This window comes from Vanacampus margaritifer, chromosome 1 (genome assembly GCF_051991255.1).
Source record: "Vanacampus margaritifer isolate UIUO_Vmar chromosome 1, RoL_Vmar_1.0, whole genome shotgun sequence".
In the NCBI taxonomy this organism is placed as follows: Eukaryota; Metazoa; Chordata; class Actinopteri; order Syngnathiformes; family Syngnathidae; genus Vanacampus; species Vanacampus margaritifer.
In genome coordinates this window covers 61,880,193-61,897,603 of record NC_135432.1, presented here as the reverse complement: position 1 = coordinate 61,897,603, position 17,411 = coordinate 61,880,193, and the positions used below count along the sequence as shown (strand labels likewise).

At 40.0% G+C, this 17,411-nt stretch overlaps 1 protein-coding gene across 1 annotated transcript in view; it reads left to right on the top strand.

Annotated features, from left to right (window-relative positions):
- The window catches only part of cdin1 (CDAN1 interacting nuclease 1), a 62,298-nt gene that overhangs the window by 10,812 nt on the left and 34,075 nt on the right, over positions 1 to 17,411 (top strand). Inside the window, exons 4-9 of the mRNA XM_077559936.1 lie at positions 1,004 to 1,068; positions 2,795 to 2,855; positions 6,067 to 6,139; positions 15,062 to 15,141; positions 15,395 to 15,444; positions 16,813 to 16,880. Coding sequence (XP_077416062.1) covers positions 1,004 to 1,068; positions 2,795 to 2,855; positions 6,067 to 6,139; positions 15,062 to 15,141; positions 15,395 to 15,444; positions 16,813 to 16,880 — 397 coding nt within the window. The remainder of the gene's footprint in view (positions 1 to 1,003; positions 1,069 to 2,794; positions 2,856 to 6,066; positions 6,140 to 15,061; positions 15,142 to 15,394; positions 15,445 to 16,812; positions 16,881 to 17,411) is intronic.

Sequence of the window (17,411 nt, the reverse complement as noted above, 5' to 3'; positions counted from 1 at the left end):
AAGCCTCCCCATCCATCTGTCTAATAACATCTAGCCCGTGCTTATTTGGTGGACCTGTAATAAATTATGCTAAACCATTATTATTCTGACAATAATAATTTCCCCGTCTAGTGCGGCTGCGTGTGCTAAATGTTTGCTGACTCGCACTGTCACTGCCGCTTTCCACGCTTGACAGCCGATGATGATAAATGGCCGCCGCCGCCAGTGGCAGGAGGCAGCACGGGCAGAAAATTGAGTCATTTATCATCCGTCTGACGGGTGTCAGTCACCAGGGCTGTCTCAGTGGAATTACATTTTTTTTTTCTTGTGTAGCAGTTTTTAAATAAGTTGTTTTTTAAACAATGCTATTCCTCTCCTAAACCTTGTCCTGCTCCTCAGTGAGGAGATTGCATGGATATGTCAGCTTGAGGAACATGGGAATAGCATCATTGTTTGATCAAAAAAGAGGGTAGGGGTGGGGGCTAAACAAGGCTGCCTTTGCACACTTCACCCCCACCACCGCTCCGGGAAACTTATTGAAAATAAATCACTGTGACCTAAGATCTCTCATGCTCATTCATAAGCAAACGAAAGAGATGCCAGGGCTAAATACGTCAGGCTTTATTTTATTCATTTGGACGGGGAAAACTTAAATCCTTTACTTTGTGACAAATTAAATGGTGTGAATTAACATCTTCTTGGAAGCAGCAGGAGTGATTTTCCGCCAAAATGGCATGTTATGCAGTGGAACCTCCAAAGTCAATTTGTTTGGATTCCAAAATGTTTTTTTTTCCTCTATAGGAAATAATGGAAATATAAGTAATCCATTCTAGGGTCAAACTGTCGTATTTTCTATAGTGTCCTCATTAGGTTCACGGGTGGGTTGTAGCTTATTCTAGCTGACTATAGGCAAGAGGCAGGGTACACTATGGACTGATCGCCAGCCAATTGCAGTATGGCGTATGGGCAAGTAATGTGTTTTATACTGGTTTTACAGTTTTTTTTCCTACTGTTCCCACAACAGAAACGAACGAAAAGGACAATATCGAGGCACCATGCACCTGATGTAATTGAAAGCCACTACCAAAGGTACGATGCTCTGCTTTATGTCATTGCCCTGTTGGCCACTGGGAAAGGAGCTACAGTCATGTAGTACAGACGCTCCCCTACTTACGGACATTCGAGTTACGAACAACGGTACATACGAACATGTCTGCGCGTACAGTATGTCGAAAAATGTTCGGAAAGAGATGCTGTAAGTTAGATTTTGTATTGCGCGTAGTGCTTCTCTCCGCCGCTAATACCGACGATTGGCGCTGTGAGAGCTCATTGGAGGCTGAGCAATGTGTCGAGGAGGAGGAGGAGGAAGAAACCGCCGGTCCCCATGAAGCAGGAAATAACTTTTGAAGCCGATTCCAGCGACGACGAAGAATCTCTCATGATATAAAATCCTCCTCTTCCTCCTCCTCCATCATCTCCTTAAGCATCGAGTACATCTTCCAAAAGTAAGTTAAACTTCATTTTATTTATCTTATTACGTACATGTACATACTGTGTGTGTCTCTCGCTCTCTCTCTCTAGCATACGTAGTACAGTACAGTACTGTACGTATTCTCTCCATTTTATTAAAAGTTTTTTTCAGTAAAAACCAATGCAGGTTACTTGTACAAGCCTTAAACATACTTATATAAACCTTCAATATACTTATATAGGCTTTAAACATAAATTATAATACAAAATATAGCACTGAAGCAACTTACGAACAAATTCACCTTAGGAACAATCGTCCGGAACGTAACTCGTTCGTAAGTTGGGGGGAGCGTCTGTACTTGAGATTCAATCCAGATTGCTGCAGGTTCCATACTAAAAGTAATGCAGTGTAATTAGTAAGAAAAACAGATGCACTTTTTGGGGGGTGACTGCGGGGGGTATTTGAACCACTTTGACAAATATGTCATAGATATGTATACAAGAGTTCCATTTTGTTTTAAACTCCAGTTTCACGTGACATTAATTGTAAAATGCCAATAACTTTGGTTAATGGTGTTTCATAAAATATTTTTTACAATAGAGGCCTTCTGTATTATCTTACCCATTGTTTTTGCTACTGGGTATAAAACTGCTTGTCTCTGCTAAATTTGTGTGAGGACATGTAGTCATAATCTTGACAAGCAATCCTATATGGCTGGGGGGGAAAAAGTCAGCTAACTCAGTTAAATTGACCACAAAATTATGCTTTGAAACAGTAATTAATAATTTTAAAACCATATATGCGATGCACGGAACCAATGTTTCGCCATTTATGTGTTTCTTTGTTTGTTACTGACGGACACTTGCAGCGACATGATGATGCTAATGCACAGGGTTTTTGGGGTTTAGACCGAAAAGGACAAAAATCAAGTTTTATGTCGTTACCGCAAAGCAGAGTTCAGAGTCGATTACCCAAGTAATCGATGGAAATATCAATTATAAAAAGATTCGTTTGTGGTATCCCTACAATACTTTTTAGTGAGGAATAAATATGTGAATAATAATCTGGAAGATGATCTGAGGACAGCAGTGATTGTAGTTGGGGAGGGAAAACTGTCTTTTTGGGCGGCAGGGGTTAACTAACCACCATATTCATGTCTGGCTTTGGGGGGAAATTAGAATCCCTCGGAGCCGTGCTGTTTTAACCGCATCGAGCCTGCCATATGCCACCCAGGGCAAAGTCATCAGGGACATTAGCATGTCTCGGCTAGCTTGCACTGCTCCCCTCTTCTGTCTGCCTCCTATTTGTTGTCAGTGCTTTTGTTCTGCTTTTGTTGTAATGAAGGTATCTGAGCGAGGCCACGGCACATCCCTGTGCTCCTGTCTTGCTGGATTTGGCCAATGAGGTAATGGTTTAACCTTAACCTTAACCCCCCCCCCCCCTTCCATCTCCTTCATTGATGTCCTTTTCGTATCAATGCCTATATAGAGGTTGGCAGCGGTTTTTGATTTTCTCTCTTGTCTGTTAGTCATTATGAAAATTGCTGAAATGGTCCGCTCCATTATCAATTATTTTATGTAATTATCTCTCACCTCCATCAAGCAGATGTGAAAATACTTTGTTGTGTTTTATCGTGCAATTTTCCCCAAATTGCGCCGGTCCGGGCAAAGTGCAAACTGCAGACAGGTGAGGAGTGAGGGGTCAGCCGTTAATTCCTTCTTCTATCACTTCATTGCTTGTTTGATTTGACATGATGTCGCAGGTTGTGCGTTAGGTTAAGTCAGGGGTATTCACTATACCTAAACAATTACACATGTAAAAAAAATACATACCACATTACATGACTACAAATTTGTAAAATATACATTGTGCTTCCAATTAGTCTACACAAATATCAACTGGGTCTATATTGAATATGCATTTGTGAAACCAAATATCGCTTTCTTTTATTTATTTGTCATTTCTGCACATTGCCCTCATGTCACTCTAGCCTTAGTTTGCCCATTTAAATGCACATTAGAATTTTTATTGCATCCTTAGACCAGTCAATGGCACTGGAGTGTTTCTTAATCTAAAATCAGAGGAGCTCACATGCATCAGTGGCGCCTCAAAGCTAACTGTCATTATTCATTCTCCATTTAATTGACGCAAGGTTTTTTCTTCCTCTTTTTAAAGGACTGATTCCAGCTCAGAGATAACTGTCTATGAACCATTTAACTGTCATTTTAATATGCTACTTAACATTTAAACCAAGCACTCATGCTCTCTCAGACCACTAATTGATGTAGTTTCATCCCTTTATGAGACAATATATCTCCAATGGTGAGAAATGATTAACAATGATGAAAACTGCTACCGGACCCTTTTCGCCCCTAGATGTCCCCCGTGAATATTGCCGTTTTATGCCCGATATAGACTTTTTATGTAAAGGTCAGTTAAACATAAAGGCTTTAGAATAGATGCCAATACAGCGGAACCTTAACTCGCGGCGTACGTCCAAATAAAGTTTCTAAAAATTTATTAAACTGGAAATTATTTTTCAAAAATTAATCTCATAGTTATGTTAATAACAACCAAATAAATAAGATAGAGCAAACTTTTCATGACAGTTGGGGTTCCTTTTAACAAGACGGAGTAAAGATGTAAACTGCTATGGCAATGGCCCAGCTTTTTGTGCACAGCAAACATTTACTTCAATAGTCTTTGCTGTGGCATTGAGTGAGGATGTCGACTGCTACATTAGCTTCTTGTGCTAGCTGGCGAGTGGCTAGCTCTCCTATGCGTCTTGGGATCATTACTGGGAGTCATTTTAAAGTGCTTAACTTCTGCTTATACTTGAAATGGTAATGAAAGCATTTCCTGTTCAGTTAATAAAGTTTCTATGAGGGCCAAGATTTGGCATCGGAACGAAATGTAATCAATGTAATTAATCTCACGGGAAAATTGTGTTTTTAAATCCAAAAATTGTAGGTCGACCAGTGTCATGGGTATTGTGTTCGACTATTCAACACTTGTTAGCTCTGGGGAAGGCTAAACTCTAGAAAATAATACACACAGCAGGTTTTCCACAGAACAAAGAAGTGCTGTGACTGCGTGGTATAACGCCTGAGTTGCAACTTGAGAATAGAAACAAACTGATGATTAATATGAAAATTGGGGTGACACGACCACTTGAACTAATCAGGTCGTCCTTACTCAAGGCTGGGAGTGTGTTGGTGAGTTTTCATGTCTCATCTCTGGGGATGATGTTTAGTGGGAATTTGTCTTTCTCTTGCTGTCCAGAGCTGAAAATGAAGGAAAGGCTAATAAGATGAGAGAAAGCGCCTGGGTGAGACAAAGGGAAGGAAAATGTAGTAGGCAAATCTGATTTCTTTGCTCTTTATTGAGAGTGGCATTTTTTTATCTTGCCTTCTTAATGTCATAGTACGGTGATTGTAACGAATGAAACTGACGTTAAAAGGACAAACTCTTGTAAAGAGTCAATGAGATGAGCTGAAAGGCTTTTTAGGTCCCTATTATGAAAACAAGATTCAAATATTGTATTATTTTTGTTGTATTTATGCCAAAGTCCTCAAAGAAACGCTTAATTTGCTCTTAAGCAAAAAAAGGTTTGTAATGACTTAATGTCTTCTTGTTGCATATGTTGGTTGAGTTAATTGCATTAAAAGTTTTCAAAAGCAATTTTAGTGTCCGGCACTTCATGGCTGATTTTACTAAAAACAAAAGTGGTCAGGGTGCATCTAGCTAATTATTTAACTACCTCTGTCAAAGTGCCCTTGATTGTCTGTCAGCTTGCTTGATGCAGCAAAATACATAACCAATTTCCACAAAACGTTTAGAGGACTTCCGCATGGGTCGAAGATTAAGACCGAAAGATAAAGCTCCAGTGTAAAACAGCCTGTATTCAATCAGCCACATAATGAGAATGTGGAGAATAATGATTTTGATTTAAGATTTGCAACCAACAAAATTGAATCTCCCCAAAATTGATACAGTTTGGAGTTTTCAGGAACTGTGTTCCTCATAAGTCAAACAAAACCAAACATCATCTGACTTGTGACATCTCAAATCATCTAAATGATTTATACTATGTATTTTAGAGCATACAACATTAATTACAGTAATATCCATCCATACCAATACAAAAACCTACCTTTCTTTTCGCCATTGTGTCTATTGGTTGTCTTCAGAAATGTTCTAAGGCAGTTGCAAATATTAAAATTGTTAGCCTAATAGCATAGGTGCCCACGCTATAAATAATAAAATAATGCCAATGTGCTTTCTAAAAATCGTTTTTTTCTTTATGTCAATGTAGATGTTCAGTCATCCAGGTCATAGTAATCCACAAAGTTTAAATCGAGGCAATTTGACTCTTTCATGGCTGTGGGGTTATAGTAAAGGGTTTATGGAAGCAACAGAATTATGGTAGACTAATTGACCTCACCTTCATTGTTTTCTATGGGAAACGTGTTTTGAATTGAGAACAATTTAGAAATTGATTCCTTTGCCAAAAGGAAATAATACAATATGGTAATTCATTAAATTGTGTCAATTGTGTATTCATGTTATACATGATTTTTGCTTTACCCATTAAAGCTAATTCTCTCGCTTTATAGGTGGATTTGTCTCCTGCACTGTTGGCTCGCATCATCCTCGACAGGTTCCTTCAGGACCTGGAGGGCGGAACACGTGAGTTTCCATCCGCCATCTCAATCATTGTGTCCATCAGTCTTAATTGGAGTCGTTTGTCTATGGAATCCGCCTTCTGTTCCAGCCTTTGCTGTATTTTCCTCTCTGCTCCGTCCAAATGTGCAACAGACTACCTCTAGTACGATTGAGTGGTAGAAGGGAGGGCCGCCGCCCCTCAACTGCACTTTGGATCAATGCGAGCTCACCTCATCAGTGTTATTTATAACATTCTAGTCCTTCCCCCTTCATCCCCAGTTACATCCATCTAACGTACCTTCTCCTCCTCCTCCTTATTCCTGCATCCTCTCTACAACCTTGCTGGGCTCCACTGAGGAAATTGAGTTGGCGAAAAGTGACAAAATAAAAAGCAAACAGTGCTGAGGCAGTGCTGATGGATGAGCTGCAGGGGAAGTAAATTCCAGATGATAACATTTTTGTTGAGCATGTCAAAGACGTTGTCCAGACATTGTGTCAGAAATGTCCAGGTACATACACTCAGGCAAGTGCTAGCAAAAAATGCATCGGTAATTTCTAGCAAGCGGATTCAACATAAGCTAAGTTTACCTATCAGGAATTAACATTATCATCATGAATATCATCAATGTCTTTCTGACTAGTCGTAATTATGTTTTGTCGTCGTCAGAATTTTTCTTCAAGACAGCAGTAACAGAAATCGGGACTAGTTGAAACGAAAGAGAGATGTCAGTAATTCAGTTGTGTCTAGTCATAACTGAATTAATGGCACTTGTCATAACAGATATCTAGAAATCGGCCACTCATTTATGGATATATGCAACTGTGCTGTAGATAGTGATATACTTCCTATGAGCTATATAATGAATTTAATTGCACCCTATAAACATGATTGGCAGAAGGACGTAACAAATATCTGAATTATTACTGGTTGGTAGGAAATACGTACCGGTAGTTGCAGATTTATTTTTTCTTTTCTCTTTAGTTTTTTTGACCCGGCAAAACTGAATTACAGATACAATATCTGCTAAACATATATCCAGTTTTGCTGTTAAATGTTAAGAAGGCTTGACATAGTAATTTGATACTTGCCCACCAAATTTTTCAAAAACAAATCACTTTCAAATGCGAAAACATCAACACCAATACAAATACAACAGACCTACGCAGAAGCCTGGGCGATGAACACTGGAGATGTGCTTGCGATTTAATCACGAAAGAGATGAAAGGGGATGTGTGTTATTTTCAAATTCACCACAGCCCGGCGATTTGTCAACGTCAAAGTGTGATTGCTTTGGACCTCCAGCACTGTTATCCACTGCTTGTCAAAATACAAGTCGCCGCAGCTGGTAGAGCTGGTCATTCATCCGGAAGACGCAGGCAATCTCGGATGATATTAGAACCGCTTCCCTGCATTGCTATACAGTGAAAGCATGATTTGTTGTTGTTGGTCGTATTTGATATCACATTGAAAATAGTAACGTTTGTGAGAGCATCATTATCAAATGATAAGGGAGAAATACAAAATGTGACATATACGGTATATTTTAGAGCACTATTCTGTTCTATTATACTGTATATGTAATTCTATGTCTATTCTTCAGCCTCCAATTTGATCAAATCAATCAACCGAATACTTTTTTTTCCCCAAGATGTTAATGCAAATTGAACAAATCCATTCCACGTTCACATCACCTCAGATTCACTAATTTTGGCTTTCTCCTTGATTGAAATAAAAATTGTTTTTCATTCTCTGACTGTTTGAGCGAAATAGTTTTACATTGTGCACAATAGGTGACCGAGGACGACGAATGTCAGGCATTATTAAAAATTTATTTTCAAAGCCAACGCCATTGCTGACTCAACCCGGAAATTTATTTATTATGTAATAATAATAATAATAAATGAATAAATTATTTATTTGATACTTCCAGAGTATCATGTACAAATGTGACTACACAGTTAACTATAGCGCAATGGGGAAAAAAGTATTGTGAACTGCTCTTAATGATATTGTTGTGGTTTGGTGGAGAATGAAGAGTTAATTATGTTTCGTTCTTTAGTAATAATAGTGTTCATCACATTTTTCTGTAACTCCAGCATTGTTTAATTTTGGTTTTGTGTATTATTTTGTAAAATTGTGACACGATAGTAGTCGTATTACAAATGGATGAGTTCAGTTAAGTCCCCAATGAAGGCCCAGGTCTGAAATGCAATGGTATATTGCACTCGAGTCATGTGTGACCATTATGAAACAATGCCTAGGTAATTGTCTTTTCTGGCAATTAGCTAACAGGCTGCTCCAGAGCTATAGTGGCAGGCGAATTTGTCATGCTCCTCCTTGCACGCGAGTTCCTTTCGGACTCCAAAGCATCCTGCGAAGATCAATAGGCTTCTATATAAGGGACATTAACCCTGACTGGGGGAGTGGCTCACTGTCGTTTTTTCTTTAATTCTCTCCATTCCCCTTTGCATTTAAGAGATATAGGGATGGTGCCTTTGGGTGCGGGAATATATGTACAATCACCCGTGCTGGATCGATACACACTTACAAATTGTTTTCTGAGCCTTCCTTGTTTTGTTTTGCTGCTTCTTGTCGTCACCTCACCATGACGACCAATTCCCCTTCCCCTCCTTTAGTTCTTTCTGCAAAAAAATATCGGCGAGTGTCGTCGAAGCAGAATGAAATACTATCCGGTGGCTCTTATAAATAAATCAATGCTTTCAAAGCAGTTTAGTATGTATTGAATATGATATCAGCAATCATAATGATCCTTGTCTAGTAGAAGCTGATTTGTCCCAGTTGGGAGGGAAAGGTCACATGAGAAGTTTAATGCAGGTTTTGTCCACTATTTGAAGGTCACACGTTTCCCATGCATGAGTATCAAGGAAACTGAAATCATTCATTACCATTATTGAAACAATCAACTTGTCTATGTACTAGAGTTAATAACATGGTTTTCTATAAAGTATTATATCAAAATTGTACTTTTTAATACAATATGGATTTATTCTTGGGCAGTTTGTTGGCCAAGTGGTTAGCACGTCTGCCTCACAGTTCTGGGTTTGAATCTTGCTTTTGGTCTTCCTTGTGTAGAATTTGGATGTTCTTCCACTGCTTGTTCGGGTTTGTACGGGCATTCCGGCTTTTGCTTGCATTCTAGAAACATGCATGTTAGGTTCATTCAAGACTCTCATTGTGCATAGGTGTTAATATGAGTATAAATGGTTGTTTGTCTACAACACAAGACTCAAACTCAAGGCCCGGGGGCCAGTTCTGGCTCACCGTATCATTTTATGAGGCCACAAAAAGCAAATCATGTGTCAACTTCCATTGTCCTTGCTAAAATCTAGCAGAATTTCAAATGCTCATGTGCAGTAAAAAAAAAAAAAAAATTACGTTGCGAAGGATTTTTGTTACCCTTTTTACAGTAACTTGAAAAAATATTAAACAAACTATTATCCTTGACTTCTGATTTCAAAACTATTAATTAGCTGTGTACTGTATGTGTAATAATATGATGATACATTTAAGCAAATATTTACTTACACCATCGTAACGGCCGTCTGAGGAAAGCCCTCACTATAAAGTGGCCCTCGACAAAAATGAGTTTGGCTGGCGTCAAGTCCAGGGTGCATCCTGCCCCTCTCAAGACATCAGCTGAAAATGGATCGCTCGATATATAATTTGATATAATATTATTATTAAAAAATAGTTGTAGCCTGAACCCTAATAGACGCTCAATACTTTCTGTAACACAGTCAATAAAAGGAACCTGTCCACGAGATTAGAAAATATGATAATAGCATTCGCTAAAATCTATACCGTGGAATTTCTGTTGTCAGTAGCGGCCACAGCGCAGGTGCTCCCGCTCCTTCGGCACCCGCCTCCCAACCATCTTTGCTATGCTTCAATCTCATCGTCCCTCTATCTATTCCTCTCTTTGACAGGCGCTCTAGATTTAGACATACTTTTTTTTCTTTCTCTCTCTCTTTCTCGAAGAGGCAATTTTGCTAGCTATTTGACCTTTTCCATTTTCCCAAGGCCCGGCTCCAGATTAGATTGCTCCCTGCGTGTTTTGTAACTGTGTGATTCGAGCGCCCTCAAGATTTATTGTCGCATTCCTTTACAGAAGCCCCGTACGCCCGGTTATAAATGTCCCGCGTTTGATGTTAACACCGCGAGAATGTTTCCAGGCTCCTTTTGATCTATTCATAATGGCTCCGGTGTTTTGTAGATAGCTGGATGTCACATTGTGTTGCATCCAGTCAAACTTGGGAGTCCACTGTCATTGTTAAAGCTCTCGCTCACTTGAAGGCAAGAACTGTTTGTGTGTGTGTGTGTGTGTGTGTCGAAATAATGAGAGCAGTAGGAAGGGAGTGCATACGGAAGAACGATGAGCGATTCTTCCGCGAGTGCGGTGGAGGCGAGCAGCGCCGTGGCACTCCACTTGACAAGTATACTAATTACTCCCTTTCATGAGAAGAGCTCCAGCCAGCCTCTGCCGCAGTCTAATGGCCTGACCTATGTAGCCTCGGTGCTGCCAGATCTACCGCTGCAATTCTTTTACACACACACACACACACACATACACACACACACACACTGGAATGTAGAGTCTCATCTCAGCGCTTTCAGGGAGAATCAGGTGGAAGCAGATCAGTTCTGCCCCAGTAACCTCTTCAGGGAACCGGCTCCTCCTGCACCCCATATAACCACGGGAAGTCTAAAAAGATCTTCTTTTTTTTTTTTTTGAAATTTCCTACCGATCTCCCACCCACTGCCCCCCCAACCCCACCACACTCCACATTTTCTATTTGTGGAAGCATTTAAAAACGACTAAATTGGAAAATCAAATGAGGGGCTTTAGGCAGCCGTGGAGATTTGCGGAGCTGTCGTCCGGCGTCGGGGAGTCTCATCCATCACGTCGCGCAAGTAGTCAATTCCTGGAGTATCTGTAAATGTTTTCAGATATTAGCCAATTTATATGCTCCGAGATTCATCATGGAAAATCAGCTTTAGCGCGGCGCACATTATCAGGCCCTGTCTCTCCCTTGCTCCATGAAGTTTGATGAACGAGTGCACCCCACCAACACACACGCTTGGGTTGCGTGGGGGTGCGGGTGGGTCTAGTGGTGGGCATGTAGAGGAAATAGCGAAGTGCCCCCCCAAACCCCACACACACATTGTGGATAAAGTGTTTTTTTAATTAATAAACAAACTTGCAGAGGAGCTCATCAGTGTCAAAGGCAATAACAATCGTCATCCGTTATTGTTTATTATGGTCCTCCCTCAACAAATGTTGCTATCTAATGAGGTTTCTCAGCATTTGCGATAATGACTTTTTCACCCTGGCGGAGGAATTGAAAGAAATGACACACGTGAGCCGCGATAAATCAATGTTATTTTGTTGTTAGCTCATCTTCTTTTAGAGTTTTATATACCAAGGCAGCCTCGTGATTTGTTTAGCAAATCCCAACGGAGGTGTAGCGGCGTATTTGTTGTTTTCCCTCCTCCTCTGTTCTTGCCATGTTCAGATGCTGAAGGTGTGATACGGCGCCTTAGTCACAATTTATACCAACGCGGGACAATTACAGTAAATTTGGTGAATGTTTACAAGGGGGCAAAGATGCGCTGCAGGGCTTTGTTCTCTGTGTCTGGTGCTCTTCAGATTGTGCTTTTTATATTCCTCTATTTTATGTATGTCGTTTCTTGTAGTGTGTGTGTGTGTGTGTGTGTGTGTGAATGTGTATGTGTGTGTGTGTGCGTGTGTGTGCGTGTGTTCGCTCCAGAGATGAGCTCAGAATGTCATGGAGGAGCGATGCAGTGCAAGGCGGGGGCGTCTCTTAATGTATGCTGATGTCGGAAGCTGCTGCGATGCGAGGGACGCGGGCGCCCTGTTGTTATTTACTGCTGTGTTTGTGCACACCGTCAAAACCGAGCCAGGGCCTGCAAAGGTATTACAGCGCGTGATGAATGAGCATTAGGGTAAATTCATTTTAAAAGCATAGTGATTTATTAGCGGCCCGGCCTTCGATTTTCATCACGTCCGACGCTTGGCTGGAATTCCACAATGTCAGCGCCAAGGTCGTCCACTTTATAGCTATTTTTAACCCCACTACAGCAAAAAAATATATATGTATCTAGCAGGAGGAGAAGAGCAACTCTTATTGTGATGAGTCACCAAAATGTAGTGGAACCTCCAAAGTTGACCGTGACACTGGTGAACCATCAATTTGTGCAGAACGAATGGTCCTGTGTAGACAGTATTTTATTATTGTGGGCGTGAATGTAAGTGTGAAGTGTTGTTTGTCTATATCTGAACTTCTAGATTGCTTGGAGTTTCTGCAAGTACCCAGGCTTCCTCCAACATTCCCAAAAATGTGTATGTTAGGTGGTAAAACACATTTTTTAGTTATGTAACCCTTCTACCTCTACCTTTTCATCACACGTTATAAGCTTATTGTAGCTAGCCATTCGACAACTAGCGATGCATGCTGCAGTATGCGTCTTCACTTAGCGTTCCTTCTTATCAAACAGCACTCACATGAAGATCCAAATGAAAGTCTTTTGTTGATAAAATGTTGGTCAATAGTAACTCTGGCAGGAGAGTTTGGGAATAGCAACAAAACAGGAAGTAGAAATTTTCCAGACACTGACACTGTTGCTCTCTTATTAGTTCTGAATTGAATCTGTATGAATTAGAGTCGTGATTTAATTATTTATATTAGTTTTGTCCTATGTGTCCTCTGCATTCGCCACATGCAACAACACAAGTGTTAAGTTAGTGGCTTGGTGGTGAAGTGCTGCCTCCACCAGTGAAAATTGTATCTGCGTTTTATGAACACACTGTGGTCCCCCACTTCGACAAGTATAAGCCGTTCTCCCGATTGTAGCCCCCTAGCTCTATTCAGTTTGCCATGGTAATGAAAGCCACACTCAACATTGGCCCGTCAGTAGAGGGGGCGGGACGATCAGTGGGTCATCTGCACGAGGCAGCAAAATGTCATTGAGGTGTGCTGTAATTCTTGATCATTAGGGTATGCTGATAAAAGTTTACAGACATGTTATTAAAACACCTGTTTCAAGTTGTAGAAAAAAATGCATAGAATGTCTACTTTAAGACAATTTTTACGAGTGTTAAAATATTGGACTTTGGAAGTAAACTGTACAAAACAATCTTAGGGAACTGAGAGGGATAATAGTCTGCTACTGAAGTGTGTATTTGTGTGTGTTATGTGAGACCAAATTGTGGTGGTGGTCAAACCTCCAATTATGAACACTAGTGAGACAAGGGCTTTAATGGCTACCGTTAGCCTTCAGGGAGGTTTAATACACATGACTGTTTTGCAGAAGCAGCGTCAAATCTATAAAAGGACCATTAGGACATGGGGGGTGGGGGGAGGGGAATCAATCCAAATGCCATTAAAGTGGAATAAGTTGCCAATATTGCTGATGTGGTTGCAGCGCCTTTGATTTTCCTTCCGATTATTAGGCACACTCCAGTAGTGACTTTGTTAAGGGAAAACTGTGTTGTCTGTGAAGTAATACGTCTCCTGGCTTCATAAAGTTTGCCGCCTCATATTTCCCCTGCTTTATTGATTACCCATTATCATTTGTCATGAGGTGTCCTAACTCAAGGGGAAATTACAACCCCTCTTTCCTTCTCGGGAGTGCGGTATGGATCTGCCAAGGAGGGGGAAAAAAAGAAAAAGGGACCGACCTCGGAGAGAAATGAGCAAGGAAATAAAGCCGGTACTTTGCAGTTCTGAGAAGGGAGTGTGTGGGGTTATGAGCTGGAGGGTGAGGCTAAAACAGAGAAGGTAGCACAAATAAAAGAGGCGTCAGCGAGGAGGGAGCGCTTAAGGCTCCGTCCCTCTTCCACCTCACCGTCTTTATTACGTAGATGAGTGCTCGAAGCACTGCTCGTCCTCCTCACAGCTAGAAAACCTGTAAGAGACCATCAAAAAGGTTTCATTCAAGCATCTCTTTGAATTTAAGAAGCTTCCGGAGCCATTCAGTTTTGTCAATTTGGATGTATACGAATATATTTTCCCCATACACAACGTTCTAAATAAGCAAGGGATTCTCTGCAGTGTTGTTCCAGGAGCCATCCATGCCTGAAATGTGAATTGAAACATTCCCATGTATTGTCTGTAATACGGCGAGTCTGTCAGGAGCACGCGTCTATATATATATATATCACTAAAATGGCGCGTCGCCGCCATTTCGTCACACAATGTTACAATCCATTTAATCCAAATCTTTTTAAGAAATGATTTAAGGGGTTTTTTCCCGTCTCTTTCTTTCCTCTCTCCCCAGTTGTGGTACCCAGGGAAACCCATCCGGCAGGCTTTTCTGTCTGATTTATATTGTTAGTAGAGTAAGAATGGGGATGAGACATGCAGAACAGCCGGCGTTTGTAACATAGATAAACTACATGGAGCTCCTGTGCTCTGGACTGAAACATTTGTCTATTGAAGACCTGTATAGACGCCAAGTGGCTGTTCTTTAATGGAGTAGTATGCTAATCCAGCACTAAGGTGTTTAATTCAGTTAACTGTATGTTTTCTTTTATTATTATTATTATTATTTATTATTTTTTTTTATTTTTATAAATCCCTTCATTCAAAACTAGTACAATTTTTTGTTTGGTAGTGAAGAAAATGCGCTTTCATATTTTTTTTTATGGTTTAGTTACTGGTTTGGTCGGTAAGATCTCAGATAATAGGCAAAATATTGACCATTGCAAGTAGATGTTTGTAAATGTCTTACCTTACCTACGTCAGTCTACTTTCATAGATGACTAAAGAAATCTGACAATATTTACTGTTGAAAGAATGAAATTCTGAGGCTCCTATTTAAGCAAAACATGGTTGATTTTTGTTCAACTTTACTCTGCGCATCATCATGTTTATCATTCTGTTTTGTCCTCTTCTTCTTCACAGCCTCTAAATCAGTCCTCAACAGTATGCTCAAGGAACCATCGTTAATACCAGACCAAACCTTGGCCAAGAACGTATACCAAGTAAATTCCTAACAATTTTTTTTTTTTCATTTTTAGTTTTATTGCATGTTGACTACTTTTATAAGGAGCTTTTGTATGTTGTTGCAACCAACAACTATCCTCCAGAATCCCCATGTTTTCTCCTTGCTCATAACTGTATAGCATTCCTTCCCTTACGTCCACCTCTCTCTCTCTCTCTCTCACTCGCTCTCTTGCTCTCTCACTCTCTCACTCTCCACATGCCGTAATATTTCTTCCCCCCTGCTCTCCTCAGTGCACAGTAAACGACTGCTGTTATGGACCACTGGTAGACTGCATCAAACAGTATCCTATCCCATAAAATTTTAAGCTTGAAATTGACGAGGAGCTATTGAAGGGGATGAGATGTGTCTGCCTTCACCCCACATAAAAGTTCTGCTTCACAGAGAAGGCGTTTGCCATCCCTTTACAGCAAATGATACAGGATGCGGAGGGAGATGTAGGATGGCTGGGATTCTAAATGTCCATGTGCACCAGGTGGATCGGAGTAAAGAGAGAAAAAAAAAAAGATGAGTTTGGTGGTATTGAATGAAAACAAATGGTATTACTCCCAGCTATCTTCCTTGTATCATATAAATATTTTTACTTTCTTTTGTCATCAGTCGGATGCAGTTCAGCACCATGGAGAGTTCAGGTCACATTTTTCCAGAATGGGTAGAATTCGCCACTTAGGCAGTGCTTACCGCAAATATTATTAATTTCAAGTTCAATTATACATGTATAATCAGTGATGATATTGATTAATTAATTCAAAACTAATTGTTTTCCATGCAGAATTGCTTATATTGCCAGCCATTCTAGAGTATTTTGACTGGTATTTGAAGACCGATTAAAATAATGTGTTCTGATACAATATGGGCATCAGATCTACCCAAAGAAAGAGTAGAATCTTTTCTTTCACCAGAAGAAATGTTTCTTTCCAACTTTTCCTCTTTTTTTATAATCAGCAAGCGGGCTGGTTTTGCTCAAATCAGCAGTTTCTGACCATAAAACAGAGAAAATTAGCTTTTTCTGAAAGTCAATCAGAACAATCTGATGCTAATGCTTTTTGTTGTTGTGACTCAAACTAAAGCAATACTTACAAAGTTTTTTTTTTATTGCCTCAATAATGATACAGACGTACAACTATGAAATGCGAAGTTGACACATCACATGCCTCGTGTTGGTTAGTACAATTAATTAATTCATGTAATGGGCCACCATTCACCTTCCCTATGCAGTAATTTCATTGATCTTGTTTCAAATTTCAAGGTGCATAGTTAATAATTCAAACTAAGAAAGTATTGTTATGCTGTTAAATTACGACAGATTTAAGTTGCGATATGTTATGAATGTACGTTATGTAACATTCTCATCCTCTCCTCCTAATTCCATATTACAGAAATGCACTTCAGATATTTGTTATGAGTGCTGATTGAGGTTGACCAGAAAACTTGATTATGCCCTCGTGCTTCGAATGAGTAAATTCCATGAAGAGAACCGACTTTTACTTTGCGTAATACACCCCAATAGGTTTTGTAGCACACGTCAAAGCAGGAAAAGCAATGGTTCTGTGCACAAATAATGTTTTTTTATTATTTGCTTACAGTGCATATATTGTGGTGCTTTGATTTACAACAATTGCTTTTGGAATCCTTGACTCTGTACCCACAGTGCTATTGGCCAAGAGCATGAGGTGCTACTCTGTGACAAACTCAAGGAGAAGAATTTGTCCTTTCTGGGTAAGTCGTCATTTGACCTGTAAACCCTATTCTATAAAATTGCAGTTGTCATTCAAGTGTAACCTTTGTTGCAGGGTTGGTAAATAAAGACCTGTTTATGATTCATTACTGCAAAATTGATGTGTAATTTTATTGCTAATAGCTTCATGTTAGTAAAAGTGTAATCCCCCTGTTGACGACAAGCATATACTATCTAAGTTGTACTGTTATCAGTTCTATTTCAAGTAAATTAATTTTGTCTAGCCTGGCCCCCTAGGTGATAACATGTCTATTGTAGGGGTACCGAACTTCCCCACGCCCCACCCATACTTACTCGCTGCTGTTCCCCAAAAAGTTAAGGATCCTCTGACACCAGTTTCACCAATCGACACGGTATTTGTGTACAGGCGCTCCCCTACTTACGAACGAGTTACGTTCCGAGCGATCGTTCGTAAGGTGAATTTGTTCGTTAGTTGCTTCAGCGCTATATTTTGCTTCAGCGCTATATTTTGTATTATAATTTATGTTTAAAGCCTATATAAGTATATTGAA